The sequence below is a fragment of the Corvus moneduloides genome, chromosome 2 (assembly GCF_009650955.1).
Source record: "Corvus moneduloides isolate bCorMon1 chromosome 2, bCorMon1.pri, whole genome shotgun sequence".
Lineage (NCBI taxonomy): Eukaryota > Metazoa > Chordata > Aves > Passeriformes > Corvidae > Corvus > Corvus moneduloides.
In genome coordinates, this window is record NC_045477.1 from 21,780,291 (window position 1) to 21,802,829 (window position 22,539).

Genomic DNA, 22,539 nt, shown 5'->3' on the forward strand with positions numbered 1-22,539 from the left:
TATCCATACTGAGACACTTTAATTGCAAAAAACAACTTTGAAAACACAAAACCTTCTGCAACCTCTCTTCATGTGATCATGTTTTTATAAATCTACTGAGACAATCTTACTGTTGTTATTTGTATAACATGTCAAAACTGAACTTACAGTAGCAATTTATTTGTGTCTTGTGCTCCTGTACTGTGAGCACCAAAACCTGGAATTGCACCAGAAAAAATGGGGCAGAGCATGGTCCCTGCAGACATGCAGTTAACTTTGGCTCCTAAGAATTTGGCTGTCTCCTGATGTCCTGTGATTGGTGCCCGTTGATGTGCTGACCATGTGGATGGTTTCCGATTTTTCCCCAGTGGAAACAACTGCTGCTGAGATTCAGATTAAATCCATTTTAATGTCATAGATCACAGAAAATTATTTACCTTCTCCCTCCACCTTGAAGGCAGGCTTTAGACACGGTCCTTACAATGCGTATCTTTCCAGAAGGGCTGTCTTGGAGTGGTTTGTTGAGATGTCCAGCAGGAATTTTGACAGGTGCTTTGGTTGTGCTTGCAGGCTTTGGTTTGGGGATCCGAGTTGGAATTGAACGACGGAACGTATTGGTAATCTGGAAATAAACCAAGAAGATAAATCATGCTTTAGAGAGGAGAAACAAATGGTGGTTTTAGCTTGGTAGTGCCTTTTCCACTTTGTAAATCCGAATGCACTGCTGTTGGAACTGTTTGTCTGAACTTCCTTTATCTCTGGTAATAAGGCAGAAGCTTTGTATTTAACTTACCTATTTGATTGGTGAATATCACAGAATCTCAATGGATTGAAACTCAGAGTATAAATAAGAGGGGTTTCCTGTCTGTCAGCTGACTAAGTATCAGCCCTAGGAGCTGAGTGATGCAGTGCAAAGTCTTGAACTGTGTGAGTTCTCTGGGTGAATAATCAGAGAACTTCCACATGCAGAAGCAAATCTTGATTCAGTCCTGAGTAGCAGGCAATACCCAGCTCATACTTTACTGTGAGAGATCATTCTTTGACAGTGACCAGTGTACACAAAATTAATGTATTTGTGAGACAATCCTCCCTCCAGAATGCATCATAGTCATATTTAATTGCAAAAGAAGTAAATATACCAGAAAATGTTATTATGTGCACTGAAAAGGGGGGAAGAACTATAAAGGCAAGAAGCTTGTTTGAAAGATACCATTATCTGAAACAAGGATTAAACATCCACTACTCATCAGAAAACCTTTTTGAATCACAAGCATTTTTATATACCTTTTTCAGTCAAGCTAAGGGTAAAAGAACGTCACTTAAATTTTTTTTTTTTTAAACATAAGATGGAAATGGTGTTCAAATGAGGACAATAGAAAACAGTGTTGGAATTCTGGTGACTTAAGTATGAATAAGAACGAGCTAGATCGAAATGGGTTTTGAGAAAACTTCCTAGTGGCTATAATGGTCTGCCTGGGCTGATTAAAAAAATAAAAATAATCACAAATCAAAAGCTTGCCATTTACCTGTAGATAATTGTGTATGACAGGGGTTTTCGATAGAATAAAGCTGAGCCAACATCAGATCATTGCATGTGCTCAGTGCAGAGGAATTTGGGGGAAGTTTGCATGTCACAGATGTGCTTACTGGATCATGAGTAAGGAAAAAAAATCAACCTGGGCTTAATTGAAGTATGATAACAAAGAGATAAAATAGTAACAATCTCCTAGAACAGTGTGGTTTGTTTAATGATGAGACCCATGTGGGAGGGAAAGATGTAGGTAAGTTTTTAACTTACTATTATAGATATGACCATTCTATATTGTGGTTTTAAAAAAAATTTGACAGTGGTCTCTAACAAAAGAATCTCATGAGGTCAGATCTTGTGTGGACACTGTGGAAAAACAAGGAAAATTCTCAAGGTTAATTAGTGGCGAGTGGATAGGTAGCAGAGCAGTGAGCTAGTTTTTAATAGTATAGTGGAGATAGCATCTGAACCTCACAGACACCTCTGATACTCAACATATTCATAAACTGCATAGGAAGACTACTGAAATGATAATAATTGTATGTGGTATAACAGGGAGAGTAGTAGAAGCAAGAGCTGACAGTAATTCATGTTACTGAGTAAAAATGCGTGTCAGTTCAGTGTTAATAATTGAAAAATAATATATTTAGGGAAAACTAGTTCACATACAGTAGTGACATTTATTGTCATTAAGAACATAGATCTTGGAATCCCTGTAAATTGTCCTCATTGCTCAGCAACTGGCAGTTGTCAAAAAGGTAACAGACAAGTTAGGAATTGCTAGGAAAAGAGTACAAGAAAAACCCCATCATTTTTTAGTGTGTGAATCAAAACCATACCTACATTGTGAATGTTTTACAGGGTTTTGTCCAAACAGCTCAATAAAGGGCATGCCAAAATGCAGAAAAGGTGGCAAAGACTATCAATTATGAAATGTCTTCTGAGTGAGGATCAATAACATACACTAAACCTGTTCAAGATTGGAAAATAGACTGTGGTGAGAAAAATAAACAACAACAGAAATGTAGTAGCATTACAGTGAATAGGGCAATTCTCTAGCATGCTTGGGAGGGCATCCACGAGGCGGATTGAAGGTATGTGAAAAGTGTTTTCCCTTGTCAATGAGCTGTGAAACTCACTGGGACAGGCAGTTTTTGAGGTAATGATATAACTTGGTTTCAAGAGAATTAATGCTGATTCAGGGCATCCATCAAGGACTGCTGAACACAAAGATGTGTGGAGATTCCAGCTGTGGATTGCCATAAGTTGCAGGCTGCCAGAGGCTCGATTTTCTACTCTCTGTGCCTGGTACTTAACATTCATCGGCATTTAACACTGGTCACTACCAAAGATGAGATATGGAGTCTGAGTGTCTAAAACTTCTTTCATGTTTTAATTTTTAAAATCAGCGTGTTTTGATTTGTAGTGCTTTTTTTTTTTTTTAATGCCTTGAGAAAGGAAAGAGTTTGGCTTTGAAAGTGAGTACGGAAAAAGATGCGTTTTTCTTTCCTTGTGTCCCTTCAAGATTTTACCTCTGGGTGGCAGCGAAGTTCTCCTTTTGCACTGCACCCCAGTATTTTCACTTAAACTTGACTGAAGTTCTTTGTTAAATGCTGCATAAACAAAATTAACATGCATTTTCATGATAGTCTGGAATTTTAGCATTCCTAATGTTAGTAGGAAAGGAAAAAAAAGAAAGAATCTCCCCTTTGCCCCCAAACCAAAAAGCATTTTGCTTCAATTACTAAACAGGCTGTGTTAAGAAAGGAATTGATGTTGGAGAGGATAGTTGTGTTACTGCTCTGTGGCTTTCCATCAGTACTGAGTTGGAAGAGTTTGCCTCTGACCATGTGGTATGGCCTGGTAGATGAGGCATAGTATTGAGAATAAAATGTTTGGGTGGGCTATTACTGGCAGTGCTGCTATCTGATATAATTGTAGAGATGATAGAAAATGTGTCAGTTTCCCAACTATAAAAAGAATTAGATTAGCCATCATTTGCTAAGTATTTTGAGGTGAATAGATAAAAATATTTATGTAAAGTCTTGCGTGCTAAAGTGAGATTGTATCTCTAAGAGTTGTGTTTGGTTGTTTGGTTTGGGGTTTTTTTGGAAAGTGTTCCAGTTCAGAGCTTCCTTAGGTTACAAATGTCTGGAGTTGATTGACCAGCCATGTTAGTACTTCAGGAAGAATTCGTAGGCCCAGATTTTTACAGGTTTTGTGCATCTGACTGTTATTCAGGCTCTAAGGTTTTATTGAATCAGTGAAAATTAGGTGTTGAAATATCCCTGTGCTCTGGCCTATAGTTTGCATCAGTTTCTAGTTCATTAAAACCACCATTGAAAATGTGGCCTTCTGAACCATCAGATTTCATTTCAGTCAAATTTGTTTTTGTGATTCAAAAAGATGCTGTATTTTGCAGTTCTGAATGACAATATTGAATACATCTACATTTTTATCATTTAGTGCCTAGAGCTGCATTATAACTGGTGGACTTGTCAAGGTTGGATCTGCGTACAGAGTTTGTATTGCTCTCTTTAACTTGTGTCATGTTTGATTGTAGCCACAATAACTGAATTGCTCTAGCTCCTGGCATAGGCTCAAAATTAAGGATAACAGCTGTATTATGGGGCTTTTTTTTCTATACAAATAAACTATATCAGTGCTAAGTTTCTCTGCCAGGACAACTGAACTTGCTCTTCAATGATTGTACCAATCTAACTTATGATGAAGGCAAGGATTTCACCAACTGCCCATGTAGTTCTCTTCCTCCCCATACAGCACTTAAAAATTGGTGGTTTTCATCATTCCTGATATAAATTCTGGAGAGGAAAGACTGAATAACTTAAATTTACAGAAAACATTTATTGACACTTTGGAATTCAGTTACATGCATAGCTAGATCAAGGACTAAACTTTGTTTATTTTCTAGAACTTACGCTCAAAATTGTGAATCTCAGGTAAGAGTTGTAAACAGAACATTTTGGGTCAGTTGACTGGATCAGTGCTTAAGCTGCTGTAAGATGTATCCATAAAGAAGGAATGGCATTATGTGGGAATTGTCTGGAAAGCACTTGGGAGTAACCATATATAAAATTTTGCATTGGTTCAGTTGTATGTGTACTGAAAATCCTTGTGTAATACTCCTAGGTCCTTCCCTACTGCTTAGTGTAGAGTAATGTAAGCAGATACACTGGCTATAGCAGGCTTGTATCTTGGGATGTCTGGTTTGGTTTTTAGACAGATCTGAATGACTAAAAACCCCTAATATATAGATTTTGGTGGGCCTTTTCAATTTGATTTTTAACTTAGTATGGGAAATCTGTGTGCACACCATGAATTACTTCTCTTCAAGTGTATGCATCCTTTCTACCAGTTCATCTTCTTCAAGATGAATATTTTTAGTCTCCCTCGTTCTTTTTTGAATTCTCATTTTTGTTCTGAATTGGCTGGCTTTGTGTTCATCATTGCTGTTTAGTTATGTCTCCTTGAGTTGCTGTCTGTAGGCCACTTTTTATATCTGCTATCTTTCGAAGGCAGAGAAGAGAAAAAAGGATATGTTTATTTTTCAAAAAGCAAGCTCAGCTGCCTTTCATGTTCTGGAGATCCCTTGTGAGTTCCCATTAATGCTCTTGAAACACCCCCAGAAACAAATATTGCCCAGGAGTGACCTATCTGAGTAGTTATGCAGTTTTCCTTTACTTGACGAGTCTACATAAGCATCAGCAAATAATTACTGCAACAGCAATGACAACTAACCCCAAAAACATTAAACTGGCCGCATATTTTAAATTAGATTATGTGGTACATCTGTCTCTAAGTACAACAGCACCATATTGGTTCAAGGCATTAAGCTTGGAGAATAGCCAAGTTTTTGTCAGTAGTGCTTAGTTGGAGAAATAAACAATTAAAGCTAATTTTCAAGGCAAGCTATGATCTAAGAATCAAGAAAGCTGCATTTTAACTTCATTTTTAAAGTAACTTCTGAAGCAGACATTAATTGCCTGTGATAGGAATTGGCAGAAGAAAGGGTGTTAGAGTGAGAACTCTACACAGGGACTACGTTTGTTGTCTCTTAGCAAATGACAGTGGATACTTCAGGGATGGGGACAAACACTGGCACAGGTGATAATTGAGAAGTTTTCACACATTAGTGTCAAAATGCCCCTTCTAATTTCAGAAAGACAACAGAGAAAGCATGCTCTGAAATACCAGGATATATATTCCATACCCACCTTTTTTCTCTCCCATAGGGACAGAGGTGGCTTATTTATATGGGCGAGCTTTTAACACAATGCAATGCTTGCTTTCTGGGGAGTGGGATAAGGCAAGTGTGTGTGGAAGTGTCACGGAGAGAAAATATTTCTGTTTCTGTGCTGTTGAAGTAGTTCTCCTGCTTTTGGTCCTAATCCTTTCTTTTTCCTTCTGGAAGTATGACGTGTGCTTTGCTTCCTGTTTGAACTTTATTCATTTAAATAGGGAGGAGCATGTAGTACTTATGCTGTAAGTTTTCTTGTCTTTCTACATCATCGTAGCATTTGATCTAGGCGAAATAACTTCAGATAAACTTTCTTTCTCACTGCTTAAATTTTTAGTTTAAGAAATTCGAGTATCACTTTCAGCTTTAGTGAAAGTGGCCAGGGGATGGCGCTGAAGATCCTTCACGCAGAAGCCCATGTATATATGTGCATAAGCGTGCCTCTTGCCAGACTTAAGTTTGTTCCTGGATGATTGAATGCAGTCAGAATGAAAGCCAGGTCTGCAAGTGAGAACGAGTTAAGATTAAGTGATAAACTTGAATATTCCCTTTGGTCTCCAAGCCAGACAGCTTTGGCTGAAATTTCTGGTTAGGCATCCTCAACTGCACAGAGCATTCAGATACTTCCTTTTCTTTACTTTTCTTTCACTAAGTCTTGGCATTTGTTTTCTAGGAATCCAAAGTGAGAAGTCTCAGTTGCTCTGAATTCCCTTTTATGCAACACACGTGTGTGTGTGACTATACTGAGATGTGTGAGCAGGAGCAGTGTAAAATCCTTACTCTTACTAACACTGGTGAGACCTCAGCCAGGCTGGTGTCTGGCTTGGCTCACTGCATTGTCACACCACTATAAACAGCTCAGCAGAGGGAAAATGACTCTCCAGTAATCTCTAGAGTCATAGTACTTGAGCTATTAAGTGGAAGAGCAATTGGGTTTGTTTAATCTGGAGAAAACAAAACTGAGAAGAGATGTAATAATTGTCTTCTAGTATGTGTTGGAGAGAAAATAATTTTCAAAGTCCAGTGGGGGAGATAGGAAAGAGAATACTGGAGTACAATTTCAGCAACATAGATTTAATTTAGAAATTAGCAAGATTCTTAATACAAGGGTATTTCAGCCCTGTTACATATTCCTGGGTAACTGTGAAGTTGTCACTGCAGGAGTTTTTTAGAACCATATGAACCAGGTTTTCATTTGGAAGGTTTTAAGTCAAGTTATAGTGAGGGAATAGGCTCAGAAATGTCCTGAGATCCTTTTTAAGCTCTGTTTTCTGCATCTTCTACTCTTCTGCTGATATTTGCCCTATTACAGTGCTCTTGATTTCAATAATACGGCATATTTGACAGAAAAATCTGTATTAATATTAGAAATCATTTCTATATATGTGACACAATTTGCACTAATGTACTTAAATGTGTCACTGTGGTCTTATATCCTGAATGCCAAGTTTAAATCTACTTTCTGGTTGTGGGGAAAAGAAGGGTTGGAGGCCGAAGTTGTATTTTTAGTTTCTAAAATTCTGTTATGTGCCTTACTTTTCTTAGGACGTGCCTTTGCTGGGAAGTGTGATGATAATATTTTAAACTTTTGATGACTTAAAGACTCATTTCTAGTAGATAATTGACAAGATGCAGGGAAGGGTAAGGTTATGTTGTGGGTTAACTCCCGTAGGACGAGGTTACCTGGGGCTGATTCATCAGCATCATCATGCAGCTGGAGTGAACAGTTGTTTGCTGTTAATCTTCCCTTTGCCCCTTAAAAGTCGAAGGGGTCTCAGGCACCTTGTTAGGGCACTTGGGGTTGCCTAGGAACAGAAGTGTGTGGCCTTTTTAGAATACTACACACGCTGCAATAGCAGTTGTGTCCCGCAGAGGGGAGTGCCAGCACTTAGATGTTCCTGCAGGCGCTGAAGTGTCAGTGCTGTTAGCGAGAATACAGCCTGGGTCAGACCAGCAGCCCACTTGGTTTAAAGCTGCACTGGCATTTGTTGAGTTAGATTCTTGGCAGTGGGGTATCATTCTGTACAGGTTGGGGGCAGGTAGGGATATTGATGTTTGCGTATTTCTGTGGCAGTTTCTAAAGGTGTTTGAAGCTGCACTTATACCCACACACACCTTTTAACGTGAAAATGTCTTCATTATCAATGTTGTCTGTTTGAAAGCTTTGAGTATGTTTTCCCTATGTTAGTCAATTTATATGGTGGAAAGGTTTACAGAGGTTCTGCATGGAAAAGAAAAAAGACCCTCTAGCTTTTACCGTTGTGACTTTTTTCTGTCTGTGAGCAGGCTGTTTTTCCTCTTGGAAGGCCACATTAAAAGGTGTGTTAATCAGAGTCCTATTTTCAATATATATATTTTTTTCCTAATATATATAAAATGATAATTAAAATAAAAGGCTCTCTACCTTTTATCCAGCTAAGATTGACGTTTCTTCAGGATAAAACGACCTATAGTGGCTTGCATATGAGACAATCAAGGATAAGAAAATACAGATACTAATCACGTTAGAAACTGCCTTGCTTGGATTTTGCACAAGTCAATTCTCTCCCAAAAGAAATCCAGAATTATGTTAACGGGACTGATGAATGCTTGTTGTATATTTGAAGTGCTTTGTGATGTATTTGTATGCTAGATTGTATCTCTTCAGACAATAGCGGTAGCATCAAAGGTGATGGGACCAGGACTTTGGCAGTGTTTGCACTATAAAATGCTCCTTTTTCCTTTTTGCTTGTCCGTTCAGTTATGCTGATGTAGCTCTTTTATAAAGCTGAGCTGTGAAATGGATCCTGTTTTGTTGAGGTTGTTTGTTTGGTTTTTGTTTTGGTTTTTTGAAAAGAGGATTTGTGGAGCATGGCTTTTTGTTTGTGGTTTTGCTTTTGTTTTTTTAAATTCAGGTTAGTTTCTTGACCTGGTTCACAGTGCTGCCTTCTGGAACAGTGGTGGCAGCACAACTGAAAGGGCAATATTTTGTAATTTGGGTTGTGGTAGGGGCAAAAAAGGGGAGGGAGCTTCTTTGGCCCATCCCTGTTTGAAGACCCTGTGATGTCAGACCACTGCATGGCAAATGAAGAGATGTTGATTTAAAGAGGTCTTTCCACTTGTGCACAAAAAGTGTTTCTCAAGAGTACTTTGCTTTGTGGTCAGAAGAGAATTACATTTGGTTGGCAACTCTGGTATTTGAAGCTTTCTGGGTGCCCACAGTATGGTGGGTCACTGGCTAATGTGCTAGCTACAGCACAGAGAGAATTCAGCTTCATCTTGGGGCACTGGCTGCAGATCTGTGAAAACGCTTCATGCCGCTTAAGTTTTTATGATTTGTCTCTTTTTTTTTGAGCAATTTCCCACTTACAGTACTTGGTGTTAATTTTAAAGCATTTTTATACACCCACTTGTGCTGTAGCTGTATTTGAACCATAAGATCTTTCTCCCTTCTGTTTCTTGGTAACATAATGTTTTGGTAGTCTTTGCTTAAGCCTGGAGATTAGGCAGTTGTCAGTTTTTGTTTTGCCTGTCTCAATATCTGTTTCCTAGGGACAAAATCATCCTGCAGATGGTTACTCCATTTCCATCACCTAACCCTGCAGCATCCATTGAATCTTGTTGAGAAAACAGAGCTGTACAATTCTGCTCCTGATTATTTTTTCCCTAGTGTGGGGAGCACGCCTTCCTAAGCCTTGCATGAAATGCTTACGTACAGACCTTTTTCTTATTACAGCCTTACATTCTGTCCCCAGACACCGTATTGGCTACAGTGCTTCGGATGAGGAAGATTAGCAGTCTGCTCCTGTAATTTTTGTTTTTTCTAGCTCTTAATTAGTGACTTGCAGGAGGTCTTTAAATAACTTGAAATACTACCTCATAGTTGATGGATGGGTGCTTTGGTCTCAGATGACCATTATCACTTTGTATTCTCTTCGTTTTGCTTTTCCTCCTTTTCCCTCTCTCCCCTCATCCATCCTCCCTGTAAGGACAAAAATTGCAAGTATTTCTTCCGAGATATTTAATCACATAAAGAGAATGGCTTAAAAATGCTGAGCACCAAAGTGTTTGTGCTGCCCTTGCTTGTGTCCATTGATCATTCACTGAAATAAACCCAAAAAGATGAAGGGAAGTGAGATGGTAACTGCTGTCATTTTTTAATCAGTTAATTCTCCCTTTCTTTTGCTGGGAACTAAACATAAAGGGGAAAAGGTAGATTTTTAAACCTTAGAGGAGATGCTTGTCAAGAGGTTTGGAAAAGAGAAGGATTGATATTATGATCTGCTGAAAACTGTTTTTACGCTGTCTTTCACAGTTTAATCCCTCTGATATATGCTTCTTACTATGTGACCTTATTTCCTTGTAACATTTAAATGAATCATTACATACCTGTCAGACTTTAGGCTTTTGAGCAACTGCTGAAAGCAAAAGTTTCTCAGCCTCCAAATTAACAGCAATACTTACCACTTAGAGTAGTTGAAGTTCCTAGAAAAGCTGCCTTACTTGTTGAATTTTAATATTATGCTTGATGTTTTTGTTCAGAGTGCTTGAATTGATGTGCAGATAAGTTATTTAAATTTCTCCTTGCCCTTCTGCTTTCTTATTGTCTGCCAAGGAAGTAGGTGGATATTGCCTCTCAGCAAAGTGGAAGTACTCTGAAATATGGAGTGGTGATCTGAACAATTCAGGGTTAATTTGTAAATCGATAATTTGATTCCTTAAGCTATGCTTTCTATTTGCTATTTTATGATAAAATTACAGCTAACTTTCTGTTTAAACAATTAAGTTTCAGCTCTCAGCAAATACATGCAGGTGTTTATTTTCTCAGCTTTGAAATTGATCTTGGGAATTCAAACAGAATGAACCTGTTTCATTGTGCAAATCTTACTTTCAGGCAAAAATAATTATTTGATTTTTTTTATCTGTTGGAATGACTGACAAAAATTTTGCTGTGACGTCAGTTAAATCTACACAGATGTTGCTTCATCAGTAGGGGAATGTAAGAATCCCTTAATCAAGGTGTGTTTTTTGGAAATGTAGCAATTTCGTTTCCAGGCAGTGCTGATGCTCCTTACTTTGGAGTTAATGGTCATGAGTGGCTGCTTCCTTTGTCTTTTGTTAATTAGACAGTTACTGATAAATCATTATGAGTTTAAGACAGGGATTATACTTATAAATGGTTTGAACTGTCATCTAGGTTTTGTATTCCAATCTTAGCTTTAAAGACTGAATGTCCTTATTTGTAATAGCTTGGTAATTGTCCAGAGGACTGTGTGTGATTATTGCTGTGTCCTCATTTGTGCTTTTCATTTATAAGATATTATAATAGATAGCCAGGTGGTTAATGATCAACGCACTTCTGTGTATTTTTGAAGGTAGATCTAAATTTTTTTTCTACAAGCTTTTTCAGTCTAACTGAAGAAAATATTAGTGCCTCTGGAGGACACATGTTAATCCTTTAATTTTTGGAGAATTTGGTGTCTGTTAGTATGCTGGCAAGTCGGTACTTCAGACACAGTTATTCAGTGCCATGCTTGTAATGTGTTCCTGCAGAGATCTTAGGTATGGCTCAGCAGGATATGCAGTATCCCAAAGAGCAGAAGTGCAGAGAATGTACTGATTTTTAATTTTGACTGAGCCCTGCAGTTAAAAATGTGCAACCTGAATGTAATTATGTAACTTGTTTGTATAATTAGCACGCTCTAAAATTTTTATAATCTTGTCTTGCCTGAGTGTTGGCTGCTGTCTTCATCAGTAACTTTTGCTGAAGTTGGTGTGAGTCAAAGTTTGCTTTGCAGAATAAGACTATGTACTCCTTCTGACCCAGGTCTTAGAGCTCACTTGTGCAGCCATGGAGATAGAGTGACCCAAAACAAGAAAGAAGGACCTCTTATGAAGCCTAGTAACTTCAGGTTACATAAGTTGGGGTTGTGAAGGTCCACATAGAACTTCTCTTTTTGAATTTGCCATTGCCCAATTGTAATACATATGTTAATATCCATTTCAATCACACATATTATATAATTTAATATTTTTTCTTCCCATTGTTTACTGAGAAAAAGTGTATATGGGTGGTGGACTTTGCTTTTCAGTAGAAACTGTTCTAAAAGCAGTTATTATCTACAGTTATAAACATTTAGTTTCCTGTCAGTCAAAAGGACTTAAAATGATAGAAGTCCCCTTGTTATGTGAGATCATGGGCCAAAGTTCTTTGCTGAATCCGTTGCTAAGTTATACTGGAGAAATATTTTTTTTCTCTAGGGAATATAGGCAGAATAAAGATAAGGGTTTAGTGGGTAGGGACTTTCTGCTTACTTGCAAACTTCCTTGTTGATAAGGAGGTTGCCGTTTTAAATTTTTTTTTAAATAATATCACCCCCAAAAGCATTAAATTTATGGGCATTTTACTTTTTAGAATAAGAACAATTGTTACAATTTAGATTTGGAGTGTACAGCTTTTGCGAAAAAGAGAACTTTAAAAGTGCATTCCAGATCTTCTGGACTGATTTACATTATATGTGAAGCTGCTCCACCACCAGCAGTATTTTCTGGGAAATTAAAGTTGACTGCTTGGCACATGTGTAAAGGACAGAATCGGTTACATTTCTGTCCTTTTCCTAGGCACAAACACTGTAATTGTCACTGAAATACCTTAACCTGCTTTGTCCATTCTGTATGGCACTCCTATTTATCCCAGACCCAGAGGCCTACATGTTTGGAGACTTGGTCTAGTAATGCTGCTTAATGCTGCTGCCAAGCTTTCTCTGTCTATGAAGTGAAAAACATGAAGGTATGCCATAGTTTGGTAATCTTGTTTCTTCCTCAGTGTACCTGTGTGATGTATACTGTTTGTCAAACTGATGGCTAGGAGCTTAGACAAAATTTGAGTATTGTATGTAAATCTGGTCTCCTAAATTATTGTTTAGAAATTTAAATGTTGCTGTTTATTGTTTTAGAGCATACCTAAATGATGGCAGTTTTTCTGTTGTATTGGAAAAAACCCCTTGTTTGGGGAGAATTACTTTGTGATACAAGCTTCTGAACTCGGTTCACTTACAAGCAAAGTTTGCAGGAAGGTTTAAAAAGAGTTTTAGCCAAACAGTTTTATACAATACATAATATTTTGTGTTTGTGTGTGATGTACTGATAATTACCTGAAATGAGAGGGCTAGAAGGAATTGGGAAATAGCAGGGAAGATAATGAATCAAGTCTTATCTGAAATTAGCAGGCAGTATTATGGCTTAATTCAAATTCTACCATACATGCAGAAAAATACAAACCACACATAACAAACAAAAAATATTCAGCAAGCAATGATGAAAATAATCAATTATTTACTGTTTTTTTGTAATGTTAAAATATTTTACCAAGGCAAGTTGCAGTCAAAAGTAATGTGAGTTATTTTGAAAATGGCAATACATAAAGATGCATTTATACAAGTGCAAGACTAAATATTTTACATAACTGTATTTCAATGAGAAGATATACAGTAAGTGCACACTTGATAACACTAAGCAGGCAAAACTTAACGTTAGTTCCATATGCTGTTGTATAGTTCATGCACAGATCTTTCCCAAAGTAAAGAGGCTGTTCCAAATAATTCTTGCTGGGATGAAAAACAGGATGGGTTGCTGGTAAGGGTGTCAGCATGGATGGGGGTCAGTTATAGACATTACTTACTGTAATTTGTGATTGCCGTGGAAGAGGAGTGGCTGTTGGTGTGATAGTAATACTGCTGGTGATTTTATTGGTGGGCTTAGTGGGTAGGCCATTGGCTAGTGCTGGAGTTCTGTTGTCTTGCACTGCATTACAAGGGCTGATGGGCTTGGAATTGGTGAGAGCTTGGACGTAAGGACTTCCTAAATGAATGTGGATTTTGTTATCCTCAGTAGTTATTACACTCGATCCTGTACTGTTAGATCTCTGAAACTGCCATGATGACTGCCTGTCTGGGGATACTCTAAAAACAGCATGCTTGGCTCCCATTTCCAAAGGCTCCGAGGAGAGAGTTTGTTCCTGAGAGCTTGAGCCAGGTAAAGCCAAAGGGGACATTGTTCTTTCAGGAGTTAAAGAACCACACGATTCAGGAGTCTGAGATCTTGCAAAAGTAGTCATAGTAATAGGAGAAATTACATGCTCTGGGGTCATGTAACCTTCTCCTGCTTTTGATTTTACAGGTGTTAAGGAGGCATTTTGAATAATGGTTATTCTTTGCTTTGGAGTGCCACAGTTGGGTATAACTGCTGTGCTTGTGTAGGAGTGAGAGCTTTCAGTAGTAGGACTGGTTATTTCAAGGGTTGCTGTGTTCTGTCCATGGTCTGGAGTCACTTTTATGTGAAGGGGCTGGCCAGGTGTATGGCTTAGCACTAGATCTCCAGTCTGTGCACACTTTCCATTTTGCTTTGTGTGTATCTTTCCATTTTGAGGATGGCTCTCTTTGGACTTCATCCAAGGAATCCATAATTTTTTGTTTGCGGCATTTGCGGTGGATGAGTTGCTTTTGAAAGACACTGTTTGTTCCTCCTCATTGTCACTGTCTTCATAGAGCTGCCCATTGGTGACTGTTCGCTCTAAAGGCATGAGGGTTTTGTAATCGGGTGGCTCATTGTCTGCGGGATCTGTTTGGATTTCTTTAGAAAAAACTGGCACATCTGAAATTTTCTTTCCATTGAGACTGGGCCTGACGTTCTTGCTGAAGGATCTGTACCTCTCCAGTTCTTTCGTGAGGCTTTCCATTTCTCTTGCTAACTCCCTGTTTTTGTTTTCTTGCTGGAGGAGTTTCTTCTGTAAAACTGTGTGATCACCTCGCAGGTGACAGATTAGGTCTTCTGTTGCCACATATTCATGAACTTTCTCTTTCAGTGCATCTACTTCTCTGGAAAGATGACTCGATTTAGCTTCCTCTTCTTTGAGTTTCATAAAAAGGCGCTGCTCCTGACTGGACTCTGCCTTTTCTGTTAATTTATACCTTGCCAATTCCATTTTCACAGCCTCCAGCTCCTCTGATAGGAGCTTGGCTCTGTCCCGTTCACTGACATATTTTCGTTCTAGAGACTCAAATTCATCTTCAGTTCTCATAAGATCATCTTCTATGGACTTCATTTCTTTGAGCTTCTGCTTAAGCCTCTCAACTTCTTGGGAAAGCTCTTTGATTATGTTGTTTTCCTGCTGCAAGGAGGTGCTAGATTTAGTACTCTCCTTATGTTTATTTTTAAGAAATTCTTTTTCAACATCTTCCAGAGACTGAAGTCTTTTACGTAGAATATTCACTTTGGAAACAAGATCACTTCCTTTCTCCTCTTCTGCTTTGAGTTTGTTTTTCAGTTCATCTCTTTCTTTTGTAACACTGGACATTTTTTCCTCTGCATCAGATTTCGATTTCAGTGCCTTTTTACTCTCCTCCCTCAGCTTTTCTGTAACCGACATCACTTTATTTTGCTCCACCTGGAGCTGAGAAGTCACAGCTTGCAGCTTTTCTTCTGTTTGCTTTATTTTTTCACCCATAGTTTTTCTTTCATCCACAAGCATAACTGTTAGACTCTTCAGCTTTGTTAAATCTTCTTTAAGTGTAAACTCAGTTTTTTCTAACTTGCTTTCAATTGCTTCAAGCTCACCAACTCTAGCTTTTAAACCATCCAGCTCATGGGACAACTGCTTTGTTAACATTTTTTCTCTTTCTAGGTTGCATTTCAGGGAGTAACATTCCTGTTTACTCTTGTTGAAAGCATCTTCCAGTTTCTCCAGCTCCATAATTCTTTTATTAAGTTTATCAACTTCCCCTTTAAGGTTCTTGCTCTGTGATGCTTCTTTTTCTAACTTTCTATTAAGTTCTCTGCACTGATCTTCCATTTTTATGAGCTCTTCATCTTTTCCTTCCATCTCCAGCAGTCGTTTCCGTAGTTCTTCTACTTCAGTCATAAGAGTGGCGTTCCCACACTCTCCCTTATTTATCTTGTCCCTTAGGTCTTGCAGTTCTTCTTCGGCTTTTTGTAAAGATTTGTTGGTCTCTTCCAGCTCATCGATTTGTCGGCTGAGAGCAGTTAATTTTAGCCGGAGCTGGCGATTCTGACTGTCTTCATTGGTTAGTTTGGCCATCATTGCTTCTTGGTCTTGGGAAATCTTACTGCTCTGGGTGTGAAGTTCAGCTTCCAGCCTGCTGGATCTCTGTTTCTCTTCTTGAATTTTTGCTTCAGCAGAAGTCAGCTTTTCGTGTGCTTGTTCTGTAGAAGTGGTTAATTCTTGAATTTTTTTACTTTGCTGATTCAACTGCTCAGTGAGTCTTTGCTGTTCATCCACCACCATTAAAGCAAAGGATTTCAGTTTAGTTAATTCTTCTTTCAGTTTAGCTATTTTCTTGTTGTTTTCCTTTTCTTTTTTTGCCTGATACACTGTTTCTTGTTCAAGAAGCTTTTTCAATCTGTGGGAGGAAATAATATTGTATTTTGTAGCCATTTTAGTGGGCATTTAAAAACACACTTGAAATATGACATTTCTGCCAGATGTCCATGAACATCCACTTGTAACTACAAGCAGACCTCTCCTTACAGCATCATTTGAAAGTGCCCACTGGCCTTACTTTCTATTCAGAAGTTCTTTGTAATGAACAATTCAGTATGATCATTTAGACTTAGCAACTTCAGTTATTGTGCATCTTTGATTACATTTTCAATTTTTGACAGGGATCAGTACAACAAAACTATTTTGGTATTCTGCACTGGAGCTGCATGTCTTTCAGCTCTTTGCTGAGGCTAGGTATGTGCATGCAAGCTTTGTTTGGCTTTTTGTGTGTGTTGGGCTTTTTTTCTTTTAAGAAATGTGATAATTATAATGCTTGAGAATTTAGGTCAGTGCAGCCCCCAAGGGCAGATGTAATTTACAGCATCATAATTCTCCTAACTTTTTTATTTATAAACCATCCTGATATTTTACGATCAAACCTTAAGGACATTTGAGTATGTGAAGGACATGTAGCCACAATGGACAGTTAGTCAGGCTGCCTAATGTGAATTCCTAAGCAGCACATCAGAGCAAAATTAGGTAAGTCTGTCCTTAGTGAAAGTGCAGGCCTTGTGACTTGGTATCAAACACACACACACACAAAAATGCAGTCAGCAGATAAACACATATTCAGGTTGTGCCTTTTGAACTTAACAAAGCCCTAATGTCTTAACATGTGTTAGGCCTGGATTAGCAGATGTGCCTAAGTGCAACGCTGCTTTTACATGATTCTTGAAGGTTTTCATGATGATTTTCCAAAATTAGTTTTACAAGTTGATGTTAATATTCAGTCTTTATTGGGATGCAACATACTTAATTTGCAAGAGACTTGGAATAAGGCTGTGTGTTTGTTTATGTAAGATCCTAACAAACCTCCAAATAACTTCTTAGGTTCTTTTGAGACTTTTCTTTGTCCAAGGAGATGCTTGTAGAGTTGGTCTAAAGTATGATTAGGCTTGGCCAGCACATATGCCTCCTTTCAATTACATTTTTCCTACAGCCAAGATAAGTATATCCTGGTATTAAACAAAAATCTGAAAAGCCGAGGTTGAAGTACTAAAATATTAGAATCTGTATGTTGTTCATATGTATGGTACAGACTCAGTTGTGTAGATCATGTGAAGGACATGACTTGGTTATCAAGGCTGTACATGTAGAAAATGGCTGTTTAAGCACCCATTAAACTTTATTTTTCTCCCCCTCTGAAATATGATGACAACTGTCTGGAAGTTGCTGCTGAAACTTAGGATTCCTGTTCCACATTTGTCTATGGTCACTATTGTGATGCCCTTGTCCAAGTGATGAGTCTTTACAGCTTCCCACTGACAAGTTCCTGTTGCAGTCTTCCATTTAGTTCAGGAAGAGTTTAGATAACAGCCTCCTTTGCACAGCTTTTAATTAGCTGTTGACTGACTGAAGGCATATCCTGGGCAGTAGGCTGCCTCAGCAGCATCCCCTTTGGAAGCATTGTAGTTTCCAGCACAGCGAGAGAAAGTCCTTGCCATTCTCAACTGTCCACCAGACTCGTCTGATTTAATGGTGATGTTGTATAGAAATCCATGACAATAAAATTTTCTTATAACATCTTCATAGTTCCTACTGTTTCTATTTTACTGCCTAAGTTGCACTATGTTGAATGTAATGAAATGCTTTGTATGAAAAATTAACAGAATGGGAAGTAGCCATAAACATCAAAGACTTGAAGCAGTCACAAATTGTTTACAACAGTCAATTAACATGATGGGGAAAACAGATATGAAAATGTAGAAAATGGAGGGGGAGAGGTTTGTGAAATGAGTTTGAAGGAATGCTGCTGGTTGACAGAACAAATAAATGGGGGGAGGACTCTACCATCTCAAAGGCAGCTTTTTACTGTGTTCATGGTATATAAACTTTTGTCCACTTTTCAGTGCTACTTTCAGTTCTAATTCTTTTTAGTGTAAAAATCTTTTTTCCCTCCCCACCCTTGTCTCTAAATGCTTTAGTAGTGAAGTTCAATTGATGATTTACCGTTGCCATAGCTATAAAACCATAACAGAAGCACAACTAACAATTTCATTTGGAATGAACTCAGGTTTTGTGTGTTCATGAAGTTAAGACATATTAATGTAGTTACTTAGACTTACTAGCATTTGATTTATTTTAGCTTTCTTCACCGTAATTTATTTTTGTAAGGCAAATTTAGCTGTAGTCATTAATACCTTAGGTAATCAGTGTCTTACCCAACACTTCCATGTTAGCTAGTTGATATCTCTCTGGCCAAGTGAAACTGTAATGATCCAGCAACTCATGCCCCTTAAGTTGCTTTGGAAAGAAGCTCTTAGGCCAAATAGTAACAAACAATTGCAATTTTCATAGAGATGCTGTATAAATATTTTGTGATGCAAGTAAGATAATTGTGCATAAATAATAAATAAAATAAGTTGGCAATCAAGTCAAGTCTGATCAAGTCTGTGTTGCATGGGCTATTTGAACAAAAGTCCCCATTTTACTGGTACTTGGATTGTTGTATAAGGATTTTCAAGAGAGTCTGTTTCTTTGGTCATGCCAAAAGACTTTGTGTAATTAGAAATGATTCCTTCATTCAAAAGATAAAACACAGTTTTAAGATTCAGACAGACTCACAAGCAAATATTTGTAATGACTGAGAACTATTTTGTTTTTTAAAAATATTTCTATAAAATCACTTGACTGAAGTTAAGAGCATAGCACAGCAAGTGGGAGTTAAAGGATTTTAATGTGTTTCCAGAAAGAAAAAAGGAATGTATTAAGCATGGTATATTTTTTGATACTGTGTCATTATGTTTTTTCACACGCTTTTGATAACTGTATGTTTAGTCGTATATTCCTATATAGAAAATACCCTTAACAGTGCTGAATAGATGGTGATTTCTTGGATAGAGTAAAAATTGATATTGTAAGAAGTCAGCTGGGAGTCTGTTAATATTTGCAGATTTTCCTTGGCTGCTGAGTTCCTGTTTCATGGTTCAGTAGGTCACAGTGACTATGTCTGCACATATGCACTTAGGAATGGAAGAGAACCCTAAAATGTTTGGGGGTTTTGGTGTTATTTATTTGTTTGCTAATTAATTTAAATTAATTAGCTTAATTTTGGTCAGCTTTTTTTTTGGAACCTGACTTCTGCAGGTCAATTCTTGGTTATGTATTTTATTCGAATTAAGAAGTCAGCTGGCTTAATTGAAGAAGTGCTTTAACTGATAATAGCACTTAGTGACTTTAGTGACAGGGTAAACATACTTTGTGTTAACTTCATCCAAAATATTGTCTGCCTGAAGAACAGTACCCAGAGTATTTGACAGAGCAATTTCACTGAAAATATGCAAACGTCAAAAAAGTTAGCTTAAATAAATAATAATTTTAAAAAAAGAACAGATGCTCCCCTATCCAATAAAATATTTTTATTCTTTTCATTGCCAGCTGAATTTCATGATCATGTAATTCTGTATTAGGCAAAGGCAGGTGTATCATTTAGACAAAGCTTTCACACAACTTTAAGCAGCTGACTTCACAGGACTACAACAACCCTTTCTGAATTGCAGCCAGCAAAAACAGACATTGGAAATTGTTTTTATGAACATGACTGATAGGTAGTTAAACAGAGTCAGGGCAGTGTCTTACTACTTTTTCTTGGGAGCTTCTGTTATAAATTATTGCTTTATTGTGGCTTAAAATTGTACTTATTTGCAATACCAGATAATTGCTCCTTTATTTCCTGGAAGAAACTGTATTTCTCAGCTTTCCTCTGTTCATGGTAGCTGCTTCCCTCAGTATGCAGGCTACAGTTTCTTGGTATTAACGCCTTGCATTCAATTGTGTTGTCTTGTTTTCCTCATTTTTTCCAAGTGCATATAGCTTCAGCTACACTACATTTTATTTGGCAACATGACTGTATTCTCTACCAGATGTGGGGACTCCCATAACAGTTCACTGTCCTGGTGTCATGTCATAACATTTTGTCTTTAAGAGGGACTTTCCATTTTCCTGGGGTGACCTCTCTTACACGGATATTGTCTAATTTATGTTTTTACAGGATTCTAAGGGGGCAACTTTTTCTTTGAGTTCCACAGAAACCAACGAAAGTATGGGAGACTGAGACTGCAACACTCTTGTACTTTAATTTTTTTTATTTTGTTCTGGAATGAATCATTATTCTTTGAATAATAAGAATAAAAATGATGTTTGTTTGTTTGTTTAAGCAATGGTGTAGTGGTAATTTTAGAAAAGGCTGTCTTCTAAGGATGCAAGTGAAATAGATGATGGCTTGTAAAGTTCAGCTTTTGTCTTTCCTCTCACTGAAGTGCTGTGGAGTTTTTAACGTATATATTGTCAGTATCTGTATCAGACCATTCTGCAGAAATGACTGTGGTTTTTAATTTCCATGATTTTTTCTTTTTAATCATGAAGATATATATTTTTAACAAGGTCATGCTCTTCACCCTTCCACAGATGAAAGACGTGGCTTACAAGAGGTTCTACAGATTATTACACAAGGGAGACTTGCTTCCAAAGCTTTTGGACATATGCTTGAATTTCCCTGGTACAAAGCAAATACAAGCTTTAAGCTGAAAGCTTTTAAATGTGGATGAAGTCATGCCTCTTCCTTTGAGGCACTCTTCCCAGTTAGCAGTAAGACATGGTCTGGCCTTTAATAAGAGAGGAAACATGCTTCATCATTTCTGGTAAATCTTACAAGTTGTTGTAATTTTTTGACACCAATGCAGTTAAATATTTATTTTTGTAAGAAAGCCAGTCTGTGCCTTCCACAGTTCATTGAAACAAAATTTGGGTTTGTTAAAGTATTTCTGGTCTTGGGGTGGCTATGCATTTTTAAAATTTTTTCTTTTCCTTTGCCTACAGTTCTATTTATTGATGTGCAGTTTTTATGAAGACATATAAAAAAAGCTTTTTTTATGGCTCTCTATTATCTTTATTAATGCTTCTTTTTCCCCTGTCATAAAGAAAGTCAAAAGCCTTTGAAATTACAGCAGCAACAGCATACCATAGCTGTTGTGTAATCTGCTGGCTTTATCTGAATCAGTCAGCACTTCCCAACAGAATGTGAATACTTATTTTAAAATTTGTTTTCCATTACATTAATTTGCATCTGTAAATTTCAAAGAATTAGTTTATGCTAGGATGCAAACCTCCACAAAGGGTGTCTCGACTGCAAGAGAATGTGTAAGGCAAATTTCTCAATAAGGAAATTTATTTTATAAAATGAGAACTTTTAATGAGAGGGGTGTGAGTTCTTATTACTCCATAGACTGTCACAAAGTAATTACAGTTTTATCTGATGCTTAAAATGCTGACTTGCTTTACAGGTCTTAATAAAAGTCATAGAAGATGAATGGTATTGCCAGTTCTGGGTTAACGGGCAAAATTTCACATGGATAACCAGATGTATTTAGCTGTGATGCTGAGTACACATATGCAGATAGTATATGCTTTTAAAAATCAATTCTTCTGGAACACTAAGGTTTGTGACCATGATTTCACAACTAGTAAGCTGATGAAAATTCTTACTGGTGATATAGGGATATTTGCACTCATAAATGTTATGAAATCCTGCGTAAATTTGGTGACAGTAAATGGTGTGAGAAACTTTTAGCAAATTTATATTGGGCAATTTAAGATTTAAGACTGGATTAACTTCCAGTTTGAGTAATTTTGCTTCAGCACTAAAATTCAGTTTTATTATGAAATGTCAGTTTAAGAAAAAAATTTTCTATCTTGAATTACATTCTTTCTGTATCTAGATGTTCTTGGAAGTCACCTATCAAAACATCAGTCTTGTGTAAAAAGCATTAATGCTTTCTGTGGCAGTAAAGATTTGAATGTCAATGTGGTAATTACTAATTCTGATGTTCATTTCTAATCTTATAATGGCAGCCATCTGCAGAGCCTGAGATTATGATAGGGAGGTGGGAGTGGGATTTTCAGGTGGGAGTGAAGAAGATGCTGTCCTATTAAATTGTTGGCAGGTTTTTGATTTCGTTTGTTTTTTGACTTGACTGCTTATCCTTTTAAATTTTAAATTAACACGAACCTGAGAAGATCACAATATTAATGAGCTTTACTTGAAGTTAGCCTTAAAAACTCTGAGTCCCAGCGTTCAGCTTATTAGAAAACATGGCACAATGAATTGTGAGCTGGACTCTGATGTATCACCGCTTTTGAGATGCCCTCTGCTTTCTTCTCCCCTCTTTCTAGATTTAACAGCTATTTCAGGTATTCTTTGAAGGTATCTATTACTGTTGGCATTTCAATGCCCTATGA

At 37.4% G+C, this 22,539-nt stretch overlaps 2 protein-coding genes across 6 annotated transcripts in view; one reads left to right on the forward strand and one right to left on the reverse strand.

The window, feature by feature from the left end:
• CMSS1 (cms1 ribosomal small subunit homolog) overlaps positions 1-22,539 on the forward strand; it is a 225,558-nt gene that overhangs the window by 5,923 nt on the left and 197,096 nt on the right. The gene's annotated exons all lie outside the window — the stretch shown is intronic.
• The window catches only part of FILIP1L (filamin A interacting protein 1 like), a 189,419-nt gene that overhangs the window by 3,265 nt on the left and 163,615 nt on the right, over positions 1-22,539 (reverse strand). For all 5 annotated transcript variants that reach the window (XM_032098414.1, XM_032098413.1, XM_032098412.1 and 2 more), the window contains 2 exons: positions 13,426-16,162; positions 417-601 (listed from right to left, as the gene is read on the reverse strand). In XM_032098414.1, coding sequence (XP_031954305.1) covers positions 417-601; positions 13,426-16,162 — 2,922 coding nt within the window. The remainder of the gene's footprint in view (positions 1-416; positions 602-13,425; positions 16,163-22,539) is intronic.